The following is an 18,846-nucleotide window of genomic DNA, read 5'->3' as shown; positions in this document are numbered from 1 at the left end:
ACCTCAGTAGTAAATGTCAGTTGGCTTTTCATAGCCAAGCATTCAGAGGTCGAGACACAGGTGCGGTAGAGAGAGAGAGAGTCGAAAATAGCAGGCCCAGGAAAAGGTAGCACATCCAGTGAACAGGTCAGGCAGGGTTCCTTAGCCACAGGCAGAACAATTGAAATTGGAGCAGCAGCACGAATAAGTGGACTGGGGACAGCCAGGAGTCATCAGGCCAGGTAGTCCTAAGGCATGATCCTAGGGCTCAGGTTCTCCGGGAGAGAGAGAATTAGAGGGAGCATACTTAAATTCACACAGGACAATAGATAAGACAGGAGAATTACACCAGATGTAACAGACTGGCTCTAGCCCCCCAGCACATAGACTCTTGCAGCATAGATAGTGGAGACTGAGACAGAGGTGGGTCGGGGGACACTGTATCCCCGTCCGACGATCCCCCCGGACAGGACCAACCAGGCAGGATATAACTCCACCCACTTTGCCAAAGCACAGCCCCAACACCACTAGAGGGATATCAACAGACCACCAACTTACTACCCTGAGACAAGGTTGAGTATAGCCCACAAAGATCTCCTCCACCGCACAAGCTTGAAGGGGCGCAAAACTGGACAGGAAGATCATGTCTGTGACTCAACCCACTCAAGTGATGCACCCCTCCTAGGGACAGCATGGAAGAGCACTAATAAACCAATGACTCAACCCCTGTAATAAGGTCAAAGGGAGAGAATCACAGTAGAAAGATAGGAGGCAGCCAGGCAGAAAAAGCAAGAGCAGTTTGTCGCTACAGTTCCTTGCCGTTCACCTTCACGCCTGGGCCAGACTACACTCAATCATAGGACCTACTGAAGAGATGAGTCTTCATTAAAGACCTAAAGGTTGAGACCGAGTCTGCGTCTCTCACATGGGTAGGAAGATCATTCCATAAAAACGGAGCTCTATAGGAGAAAGCCCTGCCTCCAGCTGTTTGCTTAGAAAATCTAGTGACAATAAGGAGGCCTGCGTTTTGTGACTGTAGTGTATGTATAGGTATTTACGGCAGGACCAAATCGGAGAGATAGGTAGGAGCAAACCCATGTAATGCTTTGTAGGTTAGCAGTAAAACCTTAATATCAGCCCTAGCCTTAAGAGGAAGCCAATGTAGAGAGGCTAGCACTGGAGTAATATGATCCATTTTTGGGGGGTTCTAGTCAGGATTCTATCAGCCATGTTTAGAACTAATAGAAGTTTATTTAGTGCTTTATCAGGGTAGCCGAAGAGTAGAGTATTGCAGTAATCTAATCTAGAAGTGACAAAAGCATCATTATGCATTTCTGCATCATTTTAGGACAAAAATATTCAGATTTTTTGCAATGTTACGAAGATGGAAAAAAGCTGTCCTTGAAATATTCTTGATATGTTTGTCAAAAGAAAGATCATGCTTGCCTGCCTACCCTGAACAACGCAACAATTTATTTGTTATTTTTATATTTTGGCAACTCCATTGCAATTCCCCGGGTCTCGACCCCGACTTTGAATACCACTGCATTACGGTATGAATGACGTGTGATGCCATTTTTCTGACCATGTTATGCCCTTGATTCTGTGATCTACTGACCAGCATTGAAAATGCCTCGAGTGTAGATAGACAAAGACAATTGAACATGCGCTGATCTGATTAGGCCTACAGTGAACATAGATACAGATAACAGGAGACAGGAAATGCATAAATAATTCATAGATACATGAGAGACAAGCGCTGCCTATTTTACATAATGATGACAAGCGCGTGCATAGACCTTTTCATATCAAAGTCTGTCGGCAGTATGGTTAGAAGGGCAAAGAAGACAAGACAAAACCCCATAAAAATATAGTAATATTGACGCACTTTTAATGTACATCATTGCACGTCTTGAACACCGCATGCACTCGTTCGATGAGAATATGACGTTTACAGGTGAAATTTGAAACACGAAAGAGGGGTGTAGCTAGCCCATAGAGAATGATAGAGGCCTCTAGTGGCCAAACATTGTGGGCGTCCACCATGCTTCCGCTATTTTAAAGTAGTCAACAGTGTGAGGATTCCTATGGGTTGTAGACTCAATGGTGAGTCATGGGTAATTGCATACATGGAGTGTGTCTGAAAGTGGGAGTGGCAAAAGAAGAGGGTGGATCTACCAAATCCGCTAATTGGGCAGATTTGTTTCCGCTCAGGAATGTTTTACCTGGCTGATTGGGCTGCAAGGATGAGTTGATTGTTGACAATTGTAGAATGTTAGCAAAGTCTAACCCTTTTGTTATTAGTAAGCATTTTACGGTAAGGTTGTATTTCTTTATTTCTTTATTTATATTTAACCTTTATTTAATATAACTAGGCTTGTCAGTTAAAAACACATTTTTATTTACAATGACAGCCTACCCCTACCCCAAATAAAATTTGATTTGATTTCCTAAACGTATCCTCATTCTCCTAACCTGCCACTTTAATTTAGCTAACCTGCTGCATTAGTTCTCCTAACCTGCCACGTTAAGTATCCTAACCTGCTACATTAGCTCTCTTAACCTGTTATGTAAACATTCAGCTGACCGGCAGTGCCCTTGGCTATGGCTGGTCTAACCAATAACAGAGGGCTGATGTTACATTACACCCACCCTTGTTGATCCACCCACTTATTTTGTAACGCCCACTTTCAGACACAGTCCAAGTATGCATTTAACCATACTTGTCAATGACCTACCCATGCTGTCACATACGCTATTGTGGCACAGATATAAACATGAGTCCTCTATATATCTCTATGAGCTAGCCTAACCGGAGCCAGCTGTGTCAGATGAATAGAGAGAAATAGGGTGTCATTTGTTCAGAGACTTACACTAACATTACAATTATTGAATTGTCAGCGAAATATTTGAATAATGGATTTAAACATTATCCTGTTGCAGCTTCAAACTGACAATGAAGGGGACATTGAAATGCTTTTGCACCAGTACAACGGAGAGGTGGGTGGGATTCTCCTTGCTTTGACGTCTACCCAAACAAAGTCATTAGCTAGCTAATTTAGCTTGCTAGCTAGCCATCTAAAAACATTTACATAATCATAGCTGCGAAAATGAGTACTAAAACGACATGTCTAGCTAGAACTCCCCTCTGCATGGAATCAACGAGTTTAATGCCCATTGTTGTGTTGCAGGAAGTGATTAGCATATTTTCATCATGGCTTGGTTGCTGCTAGTTGGTTGGGTAATGTTGTCCAAAAATTGCAGGGTATCTCTTTCTAACCATGTGTGCATGCAATGACAGCATGCTTAACGTTATTTGGTAGCTAGTTAACTTTACAGTTTAATTATATTTTGTGTATCTAGCTCCCATTTAGTAACAGCTATTGCAGCTCTTCCTGCGGTGACTTGAGCTTGGTAGCCAACGCGGTTGGTGGCTGTCACTTATACCCAGAACAGAGGTTGCTGATGGAAGGAGCTATAGGAGGATGGGCTCATTGTAATGGCTGGAATGGAATAAATGGACCAGTATCAAACAAATGGAAACTACTTTAGACTCTGTTCCAATTTATTATATTCCAGCCATTACAAACAGCCCATCCTCCTATAGCTCTTCCCACCATCCTCTGACCGAGAGTGTCTGATAGGATATAATTTGCATTACGATCTTATACGTAATGCACTCGTAGTTCTGATCAGTTTGCACATCTCTAGTTATCAACGACCAGCAGCCTCTTCTGCTTATCTGTTACTGTATTTTAGAAGCAAATTTATTCCAGATGACATTACTGAGAAATGATCCTTTCTTCATGCACTGTTGCATAGATGAAGGTGATAAAACACATTTAGCAAAGGAATATGCATTTGACTTTTGTCTCATTGGGCATTGTTTTGTATTTTCAGAATAATCTCACATTCACCTTTGACCCAAAAGGGGAGGATCTACGAAGTGTAAGTAAACGCTCTTTGCGTTGTCTGATGCTTTACTTTCACTTATAGCCTGATGCTTCTGCTCCCTTGTGTGTTTGATGGTGAACCAACAGTCTCTCTCTCTCCCTGTGCAGAGGCTGTGTCAGGGCCTACTGACTGTGCTGGGGAGGCAGGTTGGGCCCCGCTGTCAGAGTACCTGCCTGGAGACCCTCCGCATTCTGTCCCGAGACAAGCGGGTCCTGGGCCCTGTGGGAACCCGGGAGGGCATGTTGGTCCTGGCCGGGCTGGCCCGGTTGCGGGGGGGAGTGGAAGGGAGTGACAGCCTGCAGAGGGAGGTCCAGATAGAGGAGAAAGAGAGGGTAGTGGTGGAGGCCCTCAAGTGCCTGTGTAACGTGGTGTTCAACAGCACAGCAGCGCAGCAGGTGGGTGCCGACGTGCAGCTTGCACGGGGTCTGTGTGCCCGCCTGCACGCCGCCCGCACTGGGCGCCACGAGGTGGGCCTGTTCTCTCTGCGCCTGCTCTTCCTGCTCTCGGCGCTGCGACCAGACGTCCGGGGGGCACTCCGGAGGGAGCTGTGTGCCGTGGGGCTCCTCAAAGAGGTGCTGGAGTGTACCCTGGATGTACGCTGGGTGGGCCCCTACGAGGTGGCCCCTCTAGACCCCCAGGCCCTGCCCATCCCTGCTGAAGACAATGAGAGGGCCATGGAGGCCCTGAAATCCCTGTTCAACCTCACACTGTCTGACACTAGCGACGAGGTGAGTTTACACGGTTACACTCAGTCTGTTAAACATTGTTTTTAAAGAGGATATGTACTCAGTGTTTGTAATGTACACTCACCGGACAGTTTATTAGGTTCACGAAAATGGATCACATGGCTTGCTATGTAAAGCAGGCAGACATCGAGGCATTCAGTTACTGTTCGATTAAACATTAGAATGGGCCAAACAAGTGACGTAAGTGACTTTGAGTGTGGTCTGATCGTCGGTCCAGGTGCGGTGGATCCAGTGTCTCAGAAACGGACGCCCTCTGGGATTTTCACGCATGACAGTGTCTAGGGTTTACAGAGAATCCTGCAACAAACAAAAAACATCCAGTCAGCAGCAGTCCTGTGGGTGAAAACAGCTCGTTGATGAGAGGTCGAAGGACAATGGGAAGAATCGTGCAAGCTAACAAACCACAAACAGACAAATAACGGTGCACTACAGTGGTGTGCAGAACGGCACAACTTGTCGATTCTTGTCACAGATGGGCTATTGCAGCAGATGACCAAACCGGGTTCTACTCCCAATTAGCTAAAAACAAGAAGAAGTGGCTCCAGTGGGCACACGATCACCAACACTGGACAATTAAGTGGAAAAACATTGTATGGTCTGTCGAATACCGGTTCCTGTTGCGTCATGCTGATGGCAGAGTCAGGATTTGTTACAGGCTGTGGAGGTGGCGGTGGGGTTCTGGTGTTGGAATGTTTTCCACGCACACTTTAGGTCCCTTGATACCAATTGAGCAACAAATGTTTCTGACACCTTGTACAATCCATGCCCAAAGAATTCAGGCTGGACTGTAGGCAAAGGGGGGTCCGAGCCGGTACTAGATGGGTGTACCTAATAAACTGTGTGTGTGTGTGTTTTCAGAGCTCACAGAAGGCTAGACACTGCAGCCATGAGCACAGTGCATGTGTTTAGAGATACTGCATGAACATAAATGCATTGCATCGCCCTGGCTGTGGATGGACACATCTCCTTTACATCTCCCCTGTGAATATTTAGAATTCAGCATTGAAGCCACCAAACTTTGCATGCTTTGGTTGAAGGTATCAACCAAAGCATGCAAGGTATCAATAGTGTATCAACAAGACTTGGCTTTGTTGAGTGACTGTTGATGCTAGCTCATGGAAACGGACAGCTTCTCTATCCCTTAATGGAAAGCCCTAACAAAACATATGCGGCAATATGAGGTTTATCAGCTATCTGACCTCTCTTAAGCCACTTTGGCACCTTCACAACTTTCTCGATTAGCCATGGGGGGGCTAGTGAAATTCTTATGTCACTCAGCCCCTTCAGCATTCGCTCAACCTATAGCATCACAGAATGAAGCAGAGGGACACGTCCCCCTGCTAAATCAAGATATGAATCTGTTGGATCTGGTAATGAATGTCTCTGATATGACATGCCAATCGTGTCTTTGATAGTTATTTATATGAGAATAGTTTTCTAATTCAGGCTGGTTAGGAGAGCTGTCTGCTTTAACTGCTAGCTCATATTGTGCTTCAATTTGTCCAAATACATTTTCTCCATGCTTGCCTCTCACCATTGTAGCTGACATCTTGTTGAGTCCCTCCCACTTCAGCGTTAATCAGAATAGCCCTGTGTTCACCTCTAAAGTCAATCCCACATGCTCATTTGTGATGCTCATCTGTGAGTCAGGTTTTAGGTGTGACCTCAATCTCCATAGTAAGTCTCTCTTTTGCTCTTTTTTTCTTTTTGAGATGACCCCTTCCCACTTCTCCCACAGCAAATTTGATCCTGCTTACCCCTACTTGCTTAGACCCTCCCCTCCTTTTGTTTTAACCAGTGAAATGCTTCTGAGAATCATGCTGTTGTACATCCTTCATTTGATAGGATGGTGACCACCAGCTCCGCCTCATCACTGCCATCATGCGCCATCTATTGATGCTAAAGACTCAGGCAGAGGACAAAACAGAGGAAGTTCACAGGTTGGAAACCCTTCTGCTCATTGCTCTCCACACAACAGAGCTAAACTGCATCCTTAAAGTATCAAAATATATTAAAGTTAGGGGAGTTAGTATCCTTGCCTGTTTTTAAGACTCTGATTGACGACACTGTTTTGTGATAGCTGCAGTTGTTTCTAATCTTCAAATGTATCTAACTTGTCTCTAACTTGTCTTGTGTATTTTGTATTTTTTTTTCTTGTAATATTTTATGTATACACTGCTATTTCCCTGTTTTGCCTTGCCAGGTCGCCCTCACAAAATAGGATTTTAACCTCCAATGGGTCTTACCTGGTTCACTTCTTATGGGCAGGTGGGACGGTAGCGTCCCACCTGGCCAACATTCGGTGAAATTGCAGAGCACGAAATTCAAACTACATTTCATAATATCACAAGTGTAATACATCAAAATAAAGCTTAACTTCTTGTTAACCCAGCAGCTGTGTCAAATTTCAAAAAGGCTTTACCTCGAAAGCAAACCATGCGATTATCTAAGGACAGATACAAAACGCATACAAAACCATGAAAAACATATTTCAACTTGGCAGGTGCGACACAAAAGTCAGAAATAACGATATAAAAAATGCCTTACCTTTTGATCTTCTGTTGGCACTCCAAAAGGTCCCAGTTACAACTCAAATGGTCCTTTTGTTCGATAATGTCCTTTTTATCCAGTTAATAATCCACCCAGTTTCCCTCCATCAAAATGCATACAAAATGAATCCCAAACGTTACTAATAAACTTTTCGAAACAACATTTATAATCAAACCTTAGGTACCCATTTTGGCTGTAGTGTTTCCTAGTGCGTGAATGAGAGCGCGTTCTTTGGTATTTTTATCCGGTAAAGACAACGATTCTTCGTCTTAAATTTGTATAGTTTATTTAACTACAATTTATGGCTAATTTTTCCAAAAACCAGCCTGAAACTGGTGAAGTTCCTAGGGCTTCCAATCTGAGAGGACTTCGCCTTATATTATAAGTGACAGCCATTGAAAATAGTGGTAGGCTGAAATGTTCTTTTTTTTGGGATGGTTTGTCCTCGGTTTCGCCTGCCATATCAGTTCTGTTATACCCACAGACATTATTTTAACAGTTTTAGAAACTTTAGTGTTTTCTATCCAAATCTACCAATTATATGCATATCCTAGCTTCTGGGCCTGAGTAACAGGCAGTTTACTTTGGGCACCCTTTTCATCTGGACATGAAAATACTGCCCCCTACCCAAGAGGTTTTATTTTATTTTTATTTTATTTCACCTTTATTTAACCAGGTAGGCTAGTTGAGAACAAGTTCTCATTTGCAACTGCAACCTGGCCAAGATAAAGCATAGCAGTGTGAACAGACAACAACACATAGTTACACATGGAGTAAACAATAAACAAGTCAATAACATACATTGTGTGCAAAAGGCATGAGGAGGTAGGCAATAAATAGGTAATAGGAGTGAATAATTTAAAATTTAGCAGATTAACACAGGAGTGATAAATGATCAGATGAACATGTGCAGGTAGAGATTCTGATGTGCAAAAGAGCAGAAAAGTAAATAAAATAAAAACAGTATGGGGATGAGGTAGGTAAATTGGGTGGGCTATATACCGATGGACTATGTACAGCTGCAGCGATCGGTTAGCTGCTCAGATAGCAGATGTTTAAAGTTGGTGAGGGAGAGAAGTCTCCAACTAAAGGGATTTTTTCAATTCGTTCCAGTCACAGGCAGCAGAGAACTGGAAGGAAAGGCGGCTAAATGAGGTTTTGGCTTTAGGGATGATCAGTGAGATACACCTGCTGGAGCGCGTGCTACGGGTGGGTGTTGCCATCGTGACCAGTGAACTGAGATAAGGCAGAGCTTTACCTAGCATAGACGTGTAGATGACCTGGAGCCAGTGGGTCTGGCGACGAACATGTAGTGAGGGCCAGCCGACTAGAGCATACAGGTCGCAGTGGTGGGTGGTATAAGGTGCTTTAGTAAACGGATGGCACTGTGATCAACTGCATCCAGTTTGCTGAGTAGAGTATTGGAAGCTATTTTGTAGATGACATCGTCGAGGATCGGTAGGATAGTCAGTTTTACCAGGCTAAGTTTTGCGGTGTGAGTGAAGGAGGCTTTGTTGCGAAATAGAAAGCTGACTCTAGATTTGATTTGATTACATTAAATACACATTCATCAGATGGTTCGTGCGAATTAGGCTAATTAATTACCATCCAATGATTACTCTCTGTCGTCAACAGTGACAGAATCCAGTTCATGAGAAAGTATAAACTTTAAACCAAGACTGTTTTTAGAGGAAATGTACGCTGAGTGTACAAAACATTAAGAACACCTGCCTAATGTTGGGTTGCAACCCACCCACCCCCCTTTTGCCCTCAGAACAGCCTCAATTCGTCGGGGCTAGGACTCTGCAAGGTGTCGAAAGCGTTCCACATGGATGCTGGCCCATGTTGACTCCAATTCTTCCCACAGTTTTGTCAAGTTGGCTGGCAGTCCTTTGGGTGGTGGACAATTATTGATACACACAGGAAACTGTTGTGTGTGAACCCAGCAGCGTTGCAGTTCTTGACACAAACCGGTGCACCTGGCACATACTACCATACCCCGTTCGGCACTTAAATATTTTGTCTTGCCACTTCTCCCTCTGAATGGCACACATACACAATCCATGTCTCAATCGTTTTAAGGCTTAAAAATCTTTCTTTAACCTGTCTCCTGTTCTTAATCTACACTGATTGATGTGGATTTATCAAGTAACATCAGTAAGAGCTCATAAACTGACCAGGTGAAAGCTATGTCATGGAAAGAGCAGGTGTTTTTAATGTTTTGTAGACTCAGTGTATATGGCATTGTCTTATCTGTACATCTCGTTGATGGGAATTAATGACAAAGCTTTCTTTAGAAGGATATACGAGAATGTTTGGCTAGATAGTGGCACTGCAGGAGTGTCATGTAGAAGTGATTGATGATACACCCCGTGGCCCTATGGATTCTGTTGTTGTGTCCCTCTGGTCACGGGGGTTTAGCCCATTGTCCAGACTCCAGAGTAGACCTTTAGTACTAGTCTGTTTATACTGAGGAATTAGGTAACCATTTCTTAATGTCCATTCATAATAACCAGTACATTAACCACTTTCCTTCCTTCCTTCTCCTCCAGCCACGCAATCAATTTGCTTAGTAACCTGCCTGTGTCTTGTCTGGATGTGCTGATTGATGTGCCCGTCCAGGGGGGCCAGGAGGAGTACAGCGGGAAGAACATGGACGTTGTGCAGGTGCTACTGGACTTCATGGAGAAGAGGATAGACAAGGTAAGAACAGGTGGACCAGAGACATTGTTGCCTATTTGAGATCGACTACATTGCGGTCAGCAAATTAAAAGATGTGGACATTTTGGCCATCCTATTAGTAGCTGGCCACACACCATAGAAATATAATTGCTTTAATTCCTGAATAATTAGTATTTCTATGAACCACACCACTGCTACAGTGCCTCTGTGGGAATGCTTGTTGTCACACGCCTCATGTGTGCCCCATTCCAAGCAGGGCGCCAACTACAAAGAGGGGCTGACCCCAGTTCTCAGCCTGCTGACCGAGGGCTCCAGGTACCACAGGGAGATCCGCAGATACATCAAGACACAGGTACTGGAGCTGGAGTGGGAGTGGCCTCGGACAAACACACTTTCTGTGTATTTTGTAATCTGTCCTGATCCGGACACACAAAGTGATGCCAAATTAAGATCTTTAAAACCTCTTGAGTGGGATATGAAATGCATATTGATGACAGATCTTGGTGACATCTCATATTAATATTGTTAAAACATGTCTTCTAACTAAATCCAGCTGTGACGCATCATGCGCTGGCCTGATCACTCCGTTCAGAAGTCTAGTGTACTACCGTGTCAGTTTTCATTGTGGCTCAGCCGCCATTGGCTGTGTGTGTTTCCAGGTGCTGCCCCCTCTGAAGGATGTCAAGGTCCGGCCGGAGATCGGGTCCACCATCAGGAACAAACTGGTGCGTCTCATGACCCACGTGGACATGGGTGTGAAGCAGAGCGCAGCAGAGTTCCTATTTGTCCTCTGCAAAGAGAACGGTGAGAGAGGGAGATGGAGCACCCTGTATGAGTTGGCGAAGTTGAGTTTCACACTGAAATGTGTTAATGTCAATGCAACCCTGATGTATAAATCCTACATACAGTAGTGTTGTACTGATCCCCTGCCCCCCTCTATTCTTCCAGTGGACAACCTGTTGAAGTACACAGGATATGGTAATGCAGCAGGACTCCTGGTGGCTCGAGGCCTGCTGGCAGGGGGGCGAGGAGAGACAAAGTATTCAGATGACGAAGACTCTGACACTGAAGAGTACAAATCGGCTAAACCTTTGTGAGTAGGCAGGAGCTTTAAATATAGGACCATAGACACGCATGAATTGATTTGAATTGCTAAATGTAGGAATGAATTGTTGGGTTGGCTTTAGGGTGTGTCGTTAAAGTGACCAGTATATTGATTTACTTTTAACTACAGCATAATCCATAGTGCCAAGGGGTGTATCATCAATCACTTTTACATGACACCCCTTCTGTGATGCACTCAATCTAAAACATTCAGGACAGACTAGCATTGGGTCATAATCACCGAAGTCTTCCCTCTGTCTTATCTGTTCTGTTGTCTCTCTGTCTCAGCATCAACCCCATCACGGGCCACGTGGAGGAACCCATGCCTAACCCCATAGAAGAGATGACTGAGGAGCAGAAAGAGTACGAGGCCCAGGAACTAGTCAACATGTTCGACAAGTTGTCAAGGTAAGCCAACCACCATACAACCTCATCATGTATGAATGCAACAACAACCGTTATGTTTGCCATAGTAACTCATTGTAACACTCTATGCCAGATGATTAACCTCTCTGGACTATACAGCTGTGTATCCTGTTTGAATGATCCCCTATGGCTTATTATTTATCCCCCTTAACCTGAAAGTCTGCGGTCTTCATTCACACTGACCTTTCCTTAGCGAACAGAACCTAGCGCTAGTCAAAGAATGATGCGGATGAGAGGTTGAGCGACACTGAGTGCGCTCCCTGCCAACCAGTTCATTAGAGAAAGAATCTCCTGCCGTTAGCCCTGGTGCGCAATTAGACCCCGGCCTTAACGCCGCCTCCGTCCCTGCATTCAGCTGGAGTCGATGGAAGCCGTCGGCATGTCGCTACAGCATCATTACCAGCACGCCATTAATTAGCGTCCTAATTAGACCACACAGTGGGGTCGGCAGCCATCGGCTCCTTTCTACTCCTTTATGTGGCGCTTTGTCAGGGTTTATAATAACATATACGTGTCTACCTCCCTTTATTCAGCTTTCTCATTCAGCCCTGGAGCCAAACATTGTCTGCTAACTGACAGGGGAGTGGGACTGCGACATAGGTACAATTATAGAGGGAGTCATGGGGGTGGAGGGCTGAATACATTTACAGGCACAAGAAAAGCTGACATTGTCATTGTTCAGCCACAGACTGGGGGTTGAGTCGTAATGAGACGCGTGTGCCTGTCTACAAGAGGCAGATTCCTTTCCTCTAAAGCCAGATCCAACCTCCTCTTGTATCTCTCTTCTGCTGTGTTTCGGTCGGTGTCAAGGAGACATCGCAAAGAGGGAGAGGTTCATGACAGGGTTTCATCCCAAATGGCACCCTATTCCCTATATAGTGCACTACTTTTGACCAGGGCTAAGACTATATAGGGATTAGGGTGCCATTTGGGATGCACCCATAGTCGCCAGCCACTGCCCTACCTACCCAACATCCCACGATGGGCTCTCAGGAGATGGCTCAGGGCCCCGTAAGAATGTGCTTTCTGTCGCTGCTTAACCGCTCCTACAATTAACACATGCTCGGAGTCTGACCCCCTACACACGCACCCTCCCTCATAGTTACATCTGCTGGTCTGTGTCCTCAGTGCAGAGTGGGGAACAGGACAGGATGCACCATGGGTCCTGGATGGCAGGGAGCTTGGCCCCAGTGATTTACTGGACTGTACACACTACCCTCTATAGCGCCTTGCGGTCGGATGCCAAGAAGTTGCAATACCAAGGGGTGATGCAGCCAGTCAAGATGCTCGCAATAGTGCAGCTGTAGAACTTTGAGGCGTTGTCGTGCCTTCTTCGCGACTGTTAGTTTATATGGACCATGATAATTCCTTAGTGATGTGGACACAGAGGAACTTGATGCTCTCGACCCACACCACTAAAGCCATGTCGTTGTGGATTGGGGCGTGCTCGTTCATCTGTTTCTTGTAGTCCACAATCAGCTCCTTTTGTCTTGATGACGTTGAGGGAGAGATTGTTGTCCTGGCACCACCCTGCCAGGTCACTGACCTCCCTATAGGCTGTCTCATCACTGTCGGTGATCATCAGCTAGCTGTTGAACTTTTTGAGGATCTGGGTACCCAACTTTCTTGGTGTGTTTGGATAGTTTGTTGGTGAGGTGGACACCAAGGAACTTGAAACTCTCGACCCGCTCCACTACAGTGTTTTCGGCCCTCCTTTTCCTGTAGTACATGATCATCTCCTTTGCCTTGCTCATCTTGAGGGAGAGGTTGTTGTCCAGGCACCACACTGCCAGGTCTCTGACCTCCTCCCTATAGTCTGTCTCATCACTGTCGGTGATAATCAGCTAACTTAATTATGGTGTTGGAGTCGTGCGAGGCCACATTCGTGGGTGAACTGGGAGTACATGGGGGGGGGGGACTAAGTTTTACCCCTGAGGGGCCCCCGTGTTGACGGTCAGCGTGGCGGATGTGTTGTTGCCTACCCTCACCACCTGGAGCCGGCCAGTCAAAGTCCAGCATCCAGTTGCAGAGGGAGGTGTTCTGTCCCAGGGTCCTGAGCTTACTAATGAGCATGGAGGGCACTATGGTGTTGAATGCTGATCTATAGTCAATGATTAGCATTCTCATGTAGGTGTTCCTCTTAACCAGTTGGGAGTGGATCTGTCGGGGTGGTATGTGAATAGGAGTGGGTCTTGGATGATGGTGTTGTGAGCCATGACCAGCCTTTCAAAGCATTTCATTGCTACAGGGACTATGGTGGTCTGCTTGAAACATGCAGGTATTACAGACGGGTCAGGGAGAGATTTGAATAAATGTCCTGGTAATCTGTCTGTAAACCCGGTGGCCTCGACTACGGTGCCAGATCAGTCGCCAGGAACAGCTGGTGATCTCAGGCATGGTTCTCTGTTGCTTGCCTCGAAGCGAGCATAGAAGGAATGTATCTTGTCTGGTAGGCTTCCATTTGTAATCCATGATAGTTTGCAACCCCTGTCACATCCGACGAACGTCTGAGCCGGTGTAGAAGTATTCGATCTTAGTCCTATATTGATGTTTTGACTGTTTGGTGGCTCGTCTGAGGTCGTAGCGGGATTTATTATAAGCATCTGGATTAGTGTCCCAATCCTTGAAAGCGGCAGCTCTACCCTTTAGCGCATGTAATCCATGGCTTCTGGTGGGGAAATGTACATACGTACGCTCACTGTGGGGAGGACATTGTCGATGCACTTATTAATGAAGCCGGTGACTGTGGTAAACTCCTCAATGTTATTGGATGAATCCTGGAACATATTCTAGTCTGTGCTAGTGAAACAGTCCTGTAGCTTAGCATCCCTTTCATCGGACCACTTCCGTATTGAGCGTGTCACTGGTACTTCCTGTTTGAGTTTTAGCTTGAAGCAGGAATCTGGAGGATAGAGTTATGGACAGATTTGCCAAATGGAGGGCGAGGAAGTGCTTTGTATGCATTTATGTGTGTAAAGTAAAGGTGATCTAGTTTGTTTTTTTTTGCCATTAGTTGCACAGGTGACATGCTATTAAAACTTAGGTAAGACAGATATCAGTTTCCCTGCGTTAAAATCACTGCTGCCCCTGGATGTGCATTTTCTTCTTTCCATATGGCCCGATACAGCTCGTTGAGTGCGATCTTAGTGTCAACATCGGTTTGTGGTGGTAACTAGACAGCTACAAAAAATCTTGGTAAATAGTATGGTCTGCAGTTTATCTTGAGGTATTCTAACTCAGGCAAGCAAAACCTTGAGACGTCATTAAGATTAGAGATTGCACACCAGCTGTTAACAAAGAGACCCACACACCTCCACCCTTAACCTTACCCGAAGCTGCCGTTTATTCTGAATGATGCATATAAAAACATAGGATATTACAGTTATTCAAGTTCTGTTGATAGGATAGTCTCGAACGGAGCTTGTCCAGTTTGTTCTCTATTGATTGTACATTTGCCAATAGAATTCTGTCTGAAACCGTCTGAGATGCTGAAGTGTTCTTGGGAACTGTTTGGTTGTGTTACTGTTTTCAGTGCGTCTGTTTTTCTGAAGTAGGCTAAACCTCAAAGACAAAGACATTAGATAACATTTCCTTTGTTCCGTATTCATATCACACAAACAAAATATTACTTGTCTCACCTCCTTGTTTTACCAAGACTTCTTTATCATAGTCTTCCTGAGCTTTACTCAGGGGGAGGAACCAGGAATGATATGTTCATTTGTGTTTGAATAGTGCAAATGGGGCCTTGGTTTTAAGGCTTTGATTGGCTAATTCTGTGACTGATATCACATCTGAGAGGGAGCTGGTGGCACACAGTGCAGATATAATTGGATTAGGATAGAGGGCCTGGTGTGGCTTTGAGGAGATCAGACTGAGCACTGATCCTGTAATTAAACTGATCCGCTGAAGAGGGGGGAAGGGGAGATGACCAACAAGTGTGAGAGAGTGTGTGTTTGAGTGAATTAAGGAGGGAAGGGTCATCATCCAGGGTCCTTGAGTGTCCGATGTAAGAGAAAAGAAAGATGTACCACCACCACTCAACAATGGGCCTGTTTAGAAAGTGCAGAATACTTAACACAAAGGGTGTTGAGGTTCAAAGCAGCACAGGTGGATTTTGGCAACAGATTGGTCCACCAAATTAAACAAGTGGGCGTTGGACACTCCATTGTGTCATGTGGAAGAGGATGATTCCTGAATCCACACCTGGGACTAAGCATCTGCTGAATGACTAAACATGTATATATTTGTGGAATGTCCCAATGTCCTGTAAGTGTCTTTGTATGGTTCCATAACTTTTGTTTCCGCCATCATTTTAAGAAGACTGGCCTTTACATACAGCAGCAGATTTTTGCTGTATTTGTTATGCAGTAGCTAAGCTGCAGAAACGGCATCCTCTTCTCAGCCATGAGTGACTAGTCTGTGAGACTGTTTTCTCTGCACTCCCCTGTTGGTTAGAAGTGTAACTATCAGCTCCATGGTGACTATTTGTTTTCTCCTGCAGTGGTTTCCAAACTGTGTTGTGAATATCATATTCTTATGACCCTGCAAATGGACCCTAACATGTTTCTAATCACCATCAAAACACTGTCATGTTCATTTTGAAACCTCAACTTCAGGTAGTCCCGGCCTGCTACTGTTTTCTTCCGTTTGGTGCCTAGAGAATAGTGTTTGTAATGTTTGTTTCTGTGCTCCACAGGCAGCAGCTGATTAGGCCCATGGGGGTGAGGTGGGATGGCTCACTGGCGCCCCTAGAGGAGGCTCTGAGACAGCCCACAACTGACAGCTGCAGCTCAGACTCAGACTAGAGCCACTACCACCCCAGACCCCATATACCTATAATAGGCTGTGTCTAACACAGTTCCCATTTCCTCACACCCCTGTATGTCTGTCAGACTGAAGGGGCCTTTCCCCATAGGCTGTTCTGTTCTCTAAAGCTGACTTATGCCTGACTTGATACGACACAGGAAAGGACAGGATTAAGGTCGAGCACATGTTCCGACCACACCATTGTTACTACTTAAATGTATTTTTATTTGATGTACCATTTCTCTGCTCAGTGTTCTCAAATTTGATAGAATGGAAGATTAGCTCTTAATCAAATTGTACTGTAATCTGTATAGATGTGAATCACTGAAAGCATGGTAGCCGGGGTGGGGTTTGACCAAATTTGACTTGGATAAGAAATCATTCCTTAGATATAATTATGTCGATTTTGTTCTTTATATGTTTAGTGTCAATATTTATAAGGATGAGAAGTCTTTTTGTTGTTGTTGTTGTAACATCTAGTGCTACGATGATCAGAGCAGTAGCCACTGGTTTTACAGTACCAGTCAAAGGTTTTCATTATTTTTACTATTTTCTACATTGTAGAATAATAGAAGACATCAAAACTATGAAATAACACATGGAATCAGGTAGTAACCAAAATTGTTAACCAAATCAAAATGTATTTGAGATTCTTCAAAGTAGCCACCCTTTGCCTTGATGACAGCTTTGCACACTCTTGGCATTCTCTCAACCAGCTTCACCTGGAATGCTTTTCCAACAGTCTTGAAGGAGTTCCCACATATGCTGAGCACTTGTTGGCTACTTTTCCTTCACTCTGCGGTCCAACTTATCCCAAACCATCTCAATTGGGTTGAGGTCGGGTGATTGTGGAGGCCAGGTCATCAGATGCTGCACTCCATCACTTTCCTTCTGGGTCAAATAGCCCTTACACTTCCAGGCTGTGTGTCAATGGGTCATTGTCCTATTGAAAAACAAATGATAGTCCCACTAAGCGCAAACCAGGTGGGATGGCAAATTGCTGCAGAATGTTGTGGTAGCCATGCTGGTTAACTGTGCCTTGAATTCTAAATAAATCACAACGGTGTCACCAGCAAAGCCCCACCCCCCCACACTATCGCACCCTCTCATCCATGCTTCACGGTGGGAACCACATGCAGTGATAATCCATTCACCTTCTCTGCATCGCATAAAGACATGGTGGTAGGAACCAAAAATATCACATTTGTACTCAAAAGACCGATTTCCACCGGTCTAATCTCCGTTGCTCATGTTTCTTGGCCCATGCAAGTCACTTCTTCTTATTGGTGTCCTTTAGTAGTGGTTTCTTTGCAGCAATTTGACCATGAAGGCCTGATTCACACAGTCTCCTCTGAACAGTTGATGTTGAGACGTGTCTGTTACTTGAACTCCTGTGAAGCATTTATTTGGGCTGCAATTTCTGAGGCTAATGAACTTATCCTCTGCAGCAGAGGTAACTCTGGGTCTTCCTTTCCTGTGGTGCCTCATGAGAGCCAGTTTCATCATAGTGCTTGATGTTTTTTGCGACTGCACTTGAAGTAATTTCAAAGTTCTTGAAATGTTCTGCATTGACTGACATTGATGTGGTAAAGTAACGATGGACTGTCATTTTCTCTTTCCTTATGAGTTTTTCTTGCCATAATATGGACTTGGTCTTTTACCAAATAGGGCTATTTTCTGTACCCTGTCACGACAATTGATTGGCTCAAACACATTAAGGAAAGAAATTCCACAAATTAACTTTCTAACAAGGCACACCTGTTAATTGAAATGTATTCTTGGTGACTACCTCACAAAGCTGGTTTAGAGAATGCCAAGATTGTGCAAAGCTGTCAAGGCAAATGGTGGCTACATTTTGAAGAATCTAAAATATATTTAGATTTGTACAACACTTTTTTTGGTTACTACATGATTCCACATGTGTTATTTCATAGTTCTGATTTCTTCACTATTATTCTACAATGTAGAAAATAATAAAAATGAAGAAAAAGCCTTGAATGAGTAGGTGTGTCCAAATTTTTAACTGGTACTGTTCATCGGAGTGTCTGAAGTCAATGGAGAGAAATAATGAGATGCATGAAGTCGGGCAGTAATTTTGCCACCAGTCTGATTTGTATGCTTCTGAAACAGTCCAGGCAAATGAATGATTTATTATTATTTTATATCAGTGGACATATATCACAGCTGTATAGTTTATTTTAAACCTGAACTTTGTTGCAATTTCTTCAAGTGTGTAATTGACTTTATAAGCTCAAGACCCAAGGAATAGTCAAAGCTAAAGGGAAAAACTGCAACATATTCCACTTTCCTATGGTGGCCGATTGGTATTTGGATGGTTTCTACCTTACCCATTGGACTCTTGACATTCAGAAATGTGTGTTAAAATGACTGTTTTCTAAATATTACTTTTCATTTGACAAATTCTGCATGGTGTTATAATGTTAGAAAAATCATACAGATTTTTAACTATTTTGAAGATGCCATTGATTTTATATATGTATAATCTACTGGTGTATATAGATACTGAGTTACATTTCCTTGAATATTATATATTGCTGCATATCGAATAGATGCATAGGCCTGCTGTACAGGTTGAGTT

At 44.3% G+C, this 18,846-nt stretch overlaps 1 protein-coding gene across 2 annotated transcripts; it reads left to right on the top strand.

Moving 5' to 3' along the window:
* The first annotated feature begins 2,780 nt into the window (after window positions 1-2,780).
* On the top strand, window positions 2,781-18,846 carry LOC139382502 (chaperone Ric-8B-like). Of its 2 annotated transcripts, none has more exons than XM_071126602.1 (10): window positions 2,781-2,979; window positions 3,880-3,927; window positions 4,041-4,661; window positions 6,525-6,619; window positions 9,782-9,932; window positions 10,168-10,263; window positions 10,571-10,715; window positions 10,860-11,004; window positions 11,304-11,423; window positions 16,138-18,846. In XM_071126602.1, the coding sequence occupies exons 1-10, from the start codon at window positions 2,896-2,898 to the stop codon at window positions 16,244-16,246; spliced, it is 1,614 nt and encodes a 537-aa protein (XP_070982703.1). In that variant the 5' UTR covers window positions 2,781-2,895; the 3' UTR covers window positions 16,247-18,846. The 2 variants fall into 2 exon arrangements, with proteins under 2 accessions (XP_070982703.1, XP_070982694.1); XM_071126593.1 differs by having other exon boundaries at window positions 2,811-2,979; window positions 10,165-10,263; window positions 16,138-18,814.

The sequence above is a fragment of the Oncorhynchus clarkii genome, chromosome 2, assembly GCF_045791955.1.
Source record: "Oncorhynchus clarkii lewisi isolate Uvic-CL-2024 chromosome 2, UVic_Ocla_1.0, whole genome shotgun sequence".
Taxonomy (NCBI): Eukaryota; Metazoa; Chordata; class Actinopteri; order Salmoniformes; family Salmonidae; genus Oncorhynchus; species Oncorhynchus clarkii.
This window is presented reverse-complemented; position numbering and strand designations above follow the sequence as displayed.

Coding starts and splice junctions, on each gene's coding strand:
- LOC139382502 (XM_071126593.1), top strand. CDS start 2,896: ATGGATTTAAACATTATCCTGTTGCAGCTTCAAACTGACAATGAAGGG. Junction 6,620..9,781: donor AAAACAGAGGAAGTTCACAG/GTTGGAAACCCT, acceptor CTTCTCCTCCAG/CCACGCAATCAATTTGCTTA. Junction 9,933..10,164: donor TGGAGAAGAGGATAGACAAG/GTAAGAACAGGT, acceptor CCCCATTCCAAG/CAGGGCGCCAACTACAAAGA.